Source organism: Glossina fuscipes, unplaced genomic scaffold (assembly GCF_014805625.2).
Source record: "Glossina fuscipes isolate IAEA_lab_2018 unplaced genomic scaffold, Yale_Gfus_2 2, whole genome shotgun sequence".
NCBI lineage: Eukaryota > Metazoa > Arthropoda > Insecta > Diptera > Glossinidae > Glossina > Glossina fuscipes.
The window spans coordinates 6,417,483-6,428,132 of NW_023998416.1; the positions used below are offsets into that span (position 1 = coordinate 6,417,483).

Genomic DNA, 10,650 nt, shown 5'->3' on the forward strand with positions numbered 1-10,650 from the left:
GTGTTTTTATCTTATTTTTTTGGTTGGATTTTGCTTGTCTATTGTTTGTGACAGTTGCTTTTTTTTGTTTTATTCTGGCATTTTTCTTTCATTCTTTTTATCTCTTCATTCTTCAATTTTCAGCATTGATGAACGTTTAGCTTTGAAACATAAGTTACATTGTAAACCATTTAAATGGTATTTAGAGAATGTCTATCCGGATTTACAAATACCAGAATCCTATCTTGTGGGACAATTTAGGCAAAGTGATAATTTCTGCTTGGATACAATGGGAAATTTAGTTGATGGCACTGTGGGTAAGTAACTACATTTCAATGAGTTTGCCGCAGTAAATTTATTGATTGGAACTGTCTATAAAGTTAATCCATATTAAACGGAATTGACAAATGATGGAGAGGAATAAGGGAAATAAACAATAGCGAAGTCAATGAACATAGAATGAGAGAAAAGAACGCATCCGACCGTTGTACCGTTGGTATCAAGCAACATCCTCTTAATAGAAAGAGTTGTTGCGATTGCGAACGATTACCACATTCCTTCTACAACAGAAATACCCAGCAGAGAGTAAACACTTTATAATGTTTATACGATTTATGAAATATGTGCCTTGGTCCTTTTACGTAAGGGTTACGTATTTCATAAGTCCTCCATACGAAAACAACAAAACATTTAGCAAAAAATAAGCCATCTTTGCCGTTTATATTTCTAGCGAGATTCTAAGTTAACTTAGACTTACTTTAGATTTCAGTTAGCTCTACCCAAAAGAAACTAAATCTTAGTTCCATTGTTTCATTTGTAGTGCCGTAAAATAGTTAGTAGGGAATAAAAAGTATTTATTGTTCTTACCGTCGAGGAGATGTTAACTCGATATCATCGTTTCCGTACATTTATTGCACTCTAGCATAAACAGCTTTTTTTGTAGTAATGCATAGTAGAACGACGAATACAATTTCCACCACGGCGTAGCTGTGCTTATTTGCTCCTCCTTTTTGACCTAAGTGTTCCGCCACCCAAAGGAATCGTTGAAGAAAAGCAATTTGCCAATCGTAGTTCAAACGAATTATGATCGGAGTTATGAACACTTGTCTGAGGCCTAATCACTGTCTCCCATGATCAACTTCTGCTCGTTCTTTCTCAAAAGTTGAATGAAATCTTTGGATGATAGAAGCCGTGTTCGCTTCCATGTCTCTGATCTTGAAAATAGCGCACTCTAATTGAAAAGGCAGTCAATAGGTCAATTATGCTTATGATGTCGGAAATTTATTCCAAACTGCTTCCAAGAGCCTAAAGGAATTGCATAATCTTACCGTCCACTTCAGATTTAAATTTATTGAAATTTATAGTTAAGGTCTAGTCATCGAATGTGGCCCAGTTATGAAACCTCGAAAATCTTTACCTTGGTTTAATAGGAACTTCAAGAATATTTTCATAGGAAAATGGGCCCATCAGCCCATTATCGTCACTTTGAGAATGATTTTCGTGAATAACAATGACGAGTGGTCGTTCTCTCGTTCGCATTGACTTGAAAATGGACTACATCAAGAAAGATGATTTATGAAGAAAAATTCATATGTAGATAAGTAGAATGCATTGTTCCATAGTAAAAGATTCTCTAACTTTAAATGATATAGTGTGTGTAGTGTTACTACTTTTATGCGGAGTTTATATAATGCTATTAGATAGGACATCCTGCACTTTTTAGAAAGTATTAATTATATGGATTCTAAATTACAGTTCAGTGAAGTCAAAGGTATGTGGGTTCGAATATTGTCATATGAAATATTTTCAAGTCCAGAGTAGGTAGATTGTAGGTTATCTTAAGAACTGTCTACCTAAATTATCAATTAGTAATTCATTTTTCTATATATGTATGCATTGCTCACATTCATTACACTTGCATTTCTTTTTTTTGTCGTTTGCACTTTTCCTTTCGCTTATAGGACTCTTTCAGTGTCATAATACCGGCGGTAATCAAGAATGGATTTTTACAAAACGCGGCCAAATTAAACACGATGATCTCTGTTTGACATTAGTGCAATTTGCACGCGGCTCGCAGGTTGTAATGAAACTTTGTGATGAGTCCGAAAACCAACATTGGCGAGTACGCGAAGGCGGTTTTATACGTCATCACAAACTAAACGTTTGCCTCGATTCGAGGGATCATCAAGAGCACGGTGTAACAGCACAAGGCTGTAACTCAGCATTAGATACGCAACGTTGGATGTTTACTGTAAGCTAAAGACCGTCAAATCATTATCATAGAAAATGAATCGAAAAGCGAATGAATAAGCTACGTAACTAAAGGCAAAATGCGATATAAAAAGTATTCATAAAAGACTTTTCAAAGCAAACATTTGAACAACAGCAACAACAATAACAGCTCTCTAAAAAGTTTTAATATGTCTGTATGAGTGGAGTATATATAGTATAAACTCAATACCAATATCATTGTTTAGTTTAACAATGATGATGATGATGATGATGATGAAAAATGAGATGAAAATGAAAAATCGAAATCGCCAGCAACATCATCACCATCGGTTGTCTTTGTTATTGATGTTATAGATTTATGCGGGTGGGTTGTTGGTCTTGTGTTGTGCTTGCACAGGTGATATTTATGTTATACGACTGTCTATAATGTATTCAAGTTGTTTTTATATTATTTTTCTGTTGATTTATGTGGACTAGCTAACGTTAGCGTTTTCATTAAAATGCTTGTTATGATGAAAGTGAAAAAAAAGGCAAACAAATAGAAATTATTATTTTTACTTATTCTTCTTAAGTTCTTTGTATCCACTACCAAAGAATGGGGAATTCTACTATTTTCATTTGATTTGTAATATATATACGCTTTAGTTCAATATGTGATATAGTCTTCACAAGTGAATATATAAGATGATTTCATTCTTTCCTCTTGTCTTTCTTTTTAAAATATATTTTTAACGTTTCGTTACCAAAGAATAAGGAAAAGTTGCTACTTTCGCTGCTTTTGAAGTCCTTAGAAATACGCTGCAGAAACTAACAACCATGTGATATTCTTGTTCCAAGTAAAATTTGATATTGTTTTGAGTATATCCTCACAGATGTTTGATAATCTGTTCATATTTTCATGTCCTCTAGCGCAGAACAAGGGAATGCTAGTGTTATCATTTCATTTTTCAAATCAGCAGCGAATAAAAACTATGCGAAGTTCTTATTCTAAGAAGTTGATTTAAAAACTTTTCTGTATCTGTTTGCCTCTTCTAATAATGGGAAATAATATTACAGGTTTTCCCCTGGCGAAATAGAGAATAAGCACGAGTGGGTAGAGACGAAGCACAAAATAGAATTTAAACGTGTTTTCCTATCTCTGTGTCCGTCCATTTGTTCCTAATAACTTTTAAGACCGGAATGTATCCACAAAGGATATGAATGAATCCTGTTATTGTATCATATATTATATCTTTTATTATATTCTTGTTGATTCTAGAAAACTAGAAAATTTCAAACTTTTGTGCCGGATAAAATGTATTGGAAATGTATAGCTAGCATAGATCATGTTAACAAAGTTTCAGTTATAGATGCGTTTCCGAGAAAATTTTTTTCCTTCATTTGTCCAAAACGAGGTATCGTTTAATAAGAAATTTTTAATTCTAGGTAGTGGGTACTAAAAATTCGTTTCAGAGCGAATTAAGTTTTTTTTTATTTAATTTTCTCTTTTTATTTTCCTTAAAATTTTTTAATGGGAAATACACAATATTATAGAGCTAACAATTACGGGAAGTTATTTGCTCATTAGCGAACTTGTTGATAAGTGTGGATATCGTGAAAAACAAAACACAAAACAATTCTTAGTTAGACTGAAAATTGTGTAGTCAAATTTATAATGAGTTTTTTCTTAATTATTTTTTTCATGTTGTTTTTTAGGTTTATTGAAATAATTGTACATTCCATGAATTAATTTTAACTATTACTAATTGTGTTCTTATCCCTTGAGAAGATTGATATTTCCGTTCCACTTTTTATAAATTAAATGTCAATTAATTCTTTTGTATATTATTTTTATATTTTTGATATTTATTAGAAAACAATTGTGTATAGCGTATTTATTTTTTTTTTTCATTATAATTATTAATAAATTTATTGATAGTAATAAATAACAACAATACATTTGTAAATATATTTATGTAATGTAAACATTTGCATCTGAAATCAAATTTCATTTTACGACTATATAGATATATTGTTTAGTAAATAAAAAATGTTTATAAAAATAATATGTTGGCAACAAAATTTTTGGGAAAATATTTAGCAAAATTTTAATTTAAGTATATCTAGAAATATTACATTGATACCATGGATATATCTTTACTGTCGGATTTTTTTCAATTATATTTATTAAAGAATAAAAAAACACAAAAATAAAAAAAAATAAAAAGAAAACGCAAAAATACATTTAATAAACTAAAATGAATGAAAAATAAAAATGATTAATAAACGTGGAAGTCGTTTTATTAATTTATGGAAATACTTATATCCAACAGAGAGAGATTCGAGATCCATCCGTTTGCCTTTCAGTGTAGTTGTGTCTCTTTCTAAATTGATTTATTATATTTGCATTTAATATCCTTCTTTCTGCTCCTTATTAGTGAGACTCGGTTGCTGGTAATTCAGGCTGATTACAAGTTCACACCTAACAAAGAGCGATTAGAAACGTACGATTGAAATCATTAAATAAGCCGATTGTAGTTGTTTTTCCGAAAAGGCTTTGGGGATTTCGTCACGCTTTCCGGGGAAATTAGACCCCAATTTGGTAACTTTCAAACTGACCTAGCGGATGAACTCGTTGGAAGGCGGTTTCAGGGCAACTACTTCAGGGCAGCCAAATCGTGCAATGGAAAATATGTCTACTATCGAACGTAGGTAGGCCGTGTCGCGACGGTTTGTGAGAAGTGGGAAGGGTTATATATTTTTGGCTTACAAACACCCTTCGGATTGTTATAACTAACAAGAAGAGTCTTACCCTTTGACAAATACGCTCACAGACATAACCTAACCAAACGAGTATCCCTTGTGCCCTTGGGCCATTCTATAGCCGCCCTGCCTACGGTCTCCTTCGGCCCATGATGTCTCTGGGAGACCCCATCCATCGTAACAAAATCACTACAATGTAGTCGCCTTTTTTTACAATACATTATAAAATATTATTACTATTATTAGTTTAGCGAGAGAAATAAATTCCAAGAATTAAAGCACTAGCATCTAAGACTGTCAGCTTTAGTGAGAACTGTCACATACTTGGGATTTAAACTCACTACCGTTTGGTTGTTCGCCGAGATCTGCATTACAAAATAAAAACACTACTGAAAGTAAAATAGGAATTTGTGAAACGCTGAAAAACTGCTTAGTTAGGTTTAATAAAATTTCCATGTCTTACGCAAGAACTATGCAGACGTATTGTTAATTTCGTCAATAATATAATAGATCTCGTCTAGGTCACCGAATTCATGGATTTATGAATTAAAATTTACATATGTATTTTAAAGAGGGATACTAAACACTTACAAATGAGTCCGAATAGTTCCTAACATTTTAATGAGCTTGTACTTTTTTATTCCTGGGGTCAACGGACAACAAAGAAAAATGTTGCAGTTAACTCATCCTTCTTAGAGGTGTTGTGTATCTTCTGCCTACTTAGTGAAATTAGATGAATCTTCGTATTCGTTTGCGTATTAAGTAAATTCTTAAATTTTTTACACCCATCACCAGAGACCATGTAAAGAATAGATATTCTTGATCTTTATCAAATTCTGAGTAGTTGCAAATATATCCTTCCTTCCGTCTGTGTAATGTCTGTTGTAAACATTTTTCTGGCCGCCAAAGTGAAGAAATCGCCAACATATTTGCAAAAGAATTTGAAAGTGACCTAAACTGTCGAAGCGTACACCTGCAATGCCCACAAGCCTATGCAACAAAAATTGTGACCACCTTTGCTTTCCGTGTTTCATGTTTGCTACTCGTAAAGTACAATACAATACACGATAAAAATTTTCGCTTTTATTTTGAATATAGAAAAAATCATTCGCGCCAACAAAATATGATACTGTAAGAATATTTAGTTTTTTTCTTTTCTTTAGTCTTTTCTAGGCTTTTGATATTCATGCAAATTTTTGAAGTTGAAGATTTGATTTGCTTCTCAAAACTTTAAGATACAATTACTTGAAACTCACATTTTCGTCTCCATTTTTATTTCCTGTTCTTGATATTGTACTATTTCCGTTGTGTCCTATACGCACAGGTGCTATGACTTGTAATTGACTTTTTCACGTTTACGAACACTATGCCTTACTTTCCCACATAAAAGCAACTAAGCAACAACGACCAATTGGCGATAATGAAAGTTGTTAACGCGTGATGGAATAAAAACTCAATTCACTTTAACGCACATTCAGAATTATTGTGTATGGCTTCGTTCTGACATAAAAAAGTCACCCAACATTTGCATAATTTTCATAAAAATTGTTGCGTTTCCTTTGGTTTGCCTTTTAATGGATGGCAGCAGTGTGTGCATTCACATTAAATAACAAATTCTTTCTCATCTCTGGTTACATTTTGGTTTTCGCAATAAAGGAAAAATGAGGAAAAATTTTACCAAACGAGATTTTGGTTACGTATTCTGGTTAATTTAAAAAACTTGTTTTCGTTCTGTTCTTCTCCGTAAAATTAATTCCCTTTAAGTGAATTGAACGATGAATTTTAACGTTGCACACTTTCGTTATTTTTATGTAATTTCTGTGGGAAAGCTTTGTTATGTGTACAAGCAATATTAATTTTAATAGGGCTAAGTTGACAGTGTTTAAAGAAACAGCAAAGTGATCCTTTGAAAAGTAATATGTTCTTTTGTAATTTGAAACATCTCTCTCTCTCTTCACGCTATGTGTTTAAAATTTTCGTCACTTTTATTGAAAGATTCATTTTTCTGCCATAATCACCTTTATATATCAGTTTTGGATATATTCAGGAATGTTGAGACTAAGAAAATAAGCAAGAAAAAATCGTAGAATTAAATGTTTCTTCTGAGAAGAGAGCTTGTCTGACCTGTCCTTGGCTCATGGCAATAAGCGCCATAGATTCTTCAGACCAAGATCTCCCGCTGAACTGATTGTTAAAACTAACGGAAAGAGTAGTATTTGTGGAATACCGCAGAAAAGTAACGTATCGGATTGTAAATTTATGTTGATTTTTGTACCCATCACCGACGGATGAGAGATATATTCGTTTCGTTTGCAACGCCCAGAAGGAAGCATCAGAGACCCCACAAAGTGTATGTAATCTTGATCAGCATCAAATGCTAAATCGATTTAAGCGTGTCCGTCTGTCCGTCTACATTATGTCCGTTGTAAACGCAGAACTAAGCTTCAAAAACCACATAAAGTATACAAATTCTTGTTACAACTTTTGAATGCACCTAAATATGTCCATCTGTTCGTTTGCGTAACTTTGTGGTGTTTGTAGTAAACATTTTTCCGTAATTGAAAATGAGGATATCGCCTAAAAATTTGCAAAAGAATTTGGAGTTGACCTAAACTTTTCAAAGGACACGCCTACAACAGCCACATGCCTCTGCGACAACAACATTTATTTTGAAAATAGAAGAAATCATCTGCGTCCGGGTCGATATTATCGACCATGAGAATTTTCTTCTTTTACTTGTTTTGTCTTTTTTTTTGGGGTAAACAGCGATAGGTATAAAAGATTCGGTCCCAACCGAGTTTAATTTTCTTACTTGCTTTTTTGCTTTTTAACATTGCCCACAATTAGTTCAAGTTCTCAACTTTCGTTGCAACAACAATCGAGCGTTTAATGAAAGCCACAATGTCATATATAAACGATGGTATACTCACATATACACGTGTCCAAGCGCTATAAGAAAATGCAAAAAAATGACGTTATCTATAAATGGTTTCAAATTCTTGTCTGCTAATGGATGTTGAGAATGATGTAATTAAAAGAGTGAAAAATATCAGGAAAAAAGAATATCATTAGAAAGTCTTTTGTTCTTAAAATGGAAAGTTGTTTAAATGGAAATGAAAGTTAGTAAATCGTAGATAGCACTTAGCAACAATTTTTCAAATTGAAAAAATATAAAAAAAGCTTTCCAACAATTCAATGTTAGTCAGAGATGTCTTTACATACACCAATCAAAGTATATTTGCAATTAGTCCAAAGTTGGTTGATGGCGTTAAGCGACTGAAGGCGACTTGAGACAATGTACTCATGATATTACCACTAAAAAAAAAGCAATGATTGCAATAAATTTTTTATTTTTTTAAAATCATCCACTCTATTGGAAAATGTGAGGATTTTAGCAAAATTTTGAGATTAAATTTATATAACATATTGAGAAACATTGAGAAACATTGCTCCCCATTGAGAACATATTATTGTATATCGATGTCAAGCTACTCACTTAGGACTTAATAACTAATACTTATAGAAACTCTGATAGCAAATTTAGGCTGTTACCACCGTTTGCTAGAATTGAGCTGACGCCAAAATTTTTTACAGTAATTTTTAATGAAAAGTTTGCAAAAAAAGGAAAAATAATTTGTTTGCTGGCCCTACACCACTTGTGAAAAGGATATAAAAACTCATATGAAGAAAATGTGAGAAATTTTTCGACGAAAATCAGTTAAACAGGGAATAAATGTGAAAAACTAAGATGCTTAGTATCAATTGTTGGATCGCCTTCCTGTTCGGAATGGTTTATTCGGCAGCGTGACATGCTTACTTATGTTTTGTCTCATCTTCGCACGAATAATTCTTGTTTTCTTTAAATGGTTTTTACTGTTATTATGAATAAATTCTTCTTCTTCTGTGAGTCACTAAATCAATAACAGACGACTTGATAATACGGCGTGAACTCAACTCTGTGAAGGTAAAACGTATGAACGATAAAGATCGATCACTATACCGACTCATAAACATAAGTGTTAAACTTTAATTGAATGATTAATATCTGCTATCTACAGCTTTAATCAAATTTGTTGCATAACATTATACTAACTTTGCAACAACACTTCTGTTTAACTCGATTTGTTGAAATAAACGCGATGTAAGCCGAATAATAGACAACAGATATACACAAATATACAATTACTTTGGCCCACAAGATCCATCCCACAATAAAGAATTTAAACTCAAAATAGTTTATTCCTCAAGAATTTTTAGTGGATTTTTACTTTACTTTGAAACTTGAGACAGAAACTTGTTTAGTAGTTCAGCTAAGAGAATACTCACTTGTATGTATTTATTACGTATGGTATGGGAGTGAAGTTTGCAAGTGAACGCTTGGTCTTACATAACAGATTTTTTAAATTGGCATTTTCTTTAACAGCAAAAAAACGAAACATTATACTCGACGCTCCAACGAAAGTTTTAATGGCGAAAGTCTATGTAAAGCGGTGTTATCTGTGTTTGTGCGAAGTGTAGTCAACTTGCGGACGGATTTTGCTATTTTTTTTTATCACAATTCTTACTAAAACTCATACTTTTGCACAAATTGTGACAAAAGTCTGCAAGAGTTGTACAAATTTCCTTTTTTGGAAAGCATGATGAAAGACAAAGATGTGATCAACTCAAGACCAATATATAATATTTGCTTCTGCAGAAAATTACAGAGCAGCAAGTTACCATGTAAGACAAGTTCTGTTATATCAAATTCCGTTACAGGATCGAGCAAAGTTGACAGGATCATGCCAACAATAATTTCGCCGCGAGTTTGGAAGCGCGTCCACATTGCAACTGTAATTTTTCGTTTGCATAAACGTTTCAATTATGATTATATTTATAACAAAGAGAGAAAATTGAATTTCAATTAAATTTTTACTATGAATAGAATTTTTTTTCCTTTCACTATTTTCATCAGTTTTTCTTCTCAATTATAACAAACAACAACTATTTATTTTCTCACTGGTAACTAAAAAACATACTTGAAAAATAAGAATTTTAATAAAATTTTTTACTTGATTGTGTTATTTAAAAACATTTGACTTTCAATTTAGTTTTTTTTTTACTTGTAATGAAATGCTAACAATGAAGAAGAAATAAATGCAGCAATAAACGGTTGAAAAGAGAACAAAATACGAGAAAAAAATTTTATACGGCCGAGATCGAAACTCTTGTTACTCACCGCTTACTACTTTTTGGATCTTTTACATACGCAAATCAAAACTAAAAGAACTAACGCGCAAGTGCAAGTTCGATCCTACACTATTTAATGGCATGATTCAATCGTTGCCCTAGTAAAATACCAGAAAATTATCCCTTGTTTCCATGAGGACACACTTTTCATAGGATCTCTCACGTAAGACGGGTACAAGAAGAAGTGAGCGCAGGCCGTCCGAACTTAGTAGTTATTGTCGAAGACTTCACCATTCTTCACTTACTTTCGCTATTAAGTACTAAAGCTTAGATTTTGTATTGGGGCATGAAAAAGTGGTCGTAAGGTTATCCTATCTCCTACATTATAGCAACTCCAAGGTATAACGTAATCACGTACAACGTAGCGTACATCCACTTTCTGTTCTACTATCTTTTACTATTTATCTTGCTTTGAAGCCCTTTGTTTTCTACTCTCGGAAACCGTTAAGCAAAGCATTTATCTCAAAT

The 10,650-nt window shown here is 32.6% G+C and overlaps 1 protein-coding gene across 1 annotated transcript in view; it reads left to right on the plus strand.

Moving 5' to 3' along the window:
* The window catches only part of LOC119633401 (polypeptide N-acetylgalactosaminyltransferase 2), a 48,641-nt gene extending 44,583 nt beyond the window's left edge, over positions 1-4,058 (plus strand). The window contains exons 6-7 of the mRNA XM_038026944.1: positions 124-296; positions 1,941-4,058. Of these exons, the coding sequence (XP_037882872.1) occupies positions 124-296; positions 1,941-2,239 (472 nt within the window). The 3' untranslated portion in view covers positions 2,240-4,058. The remainder of the gene's footprint in view (positions 1-123; positions 297-1,940) is intronic.
* The last annotated feature ends 6,592 nt before the right edge of the window (positions 4,059-10,650 follow it).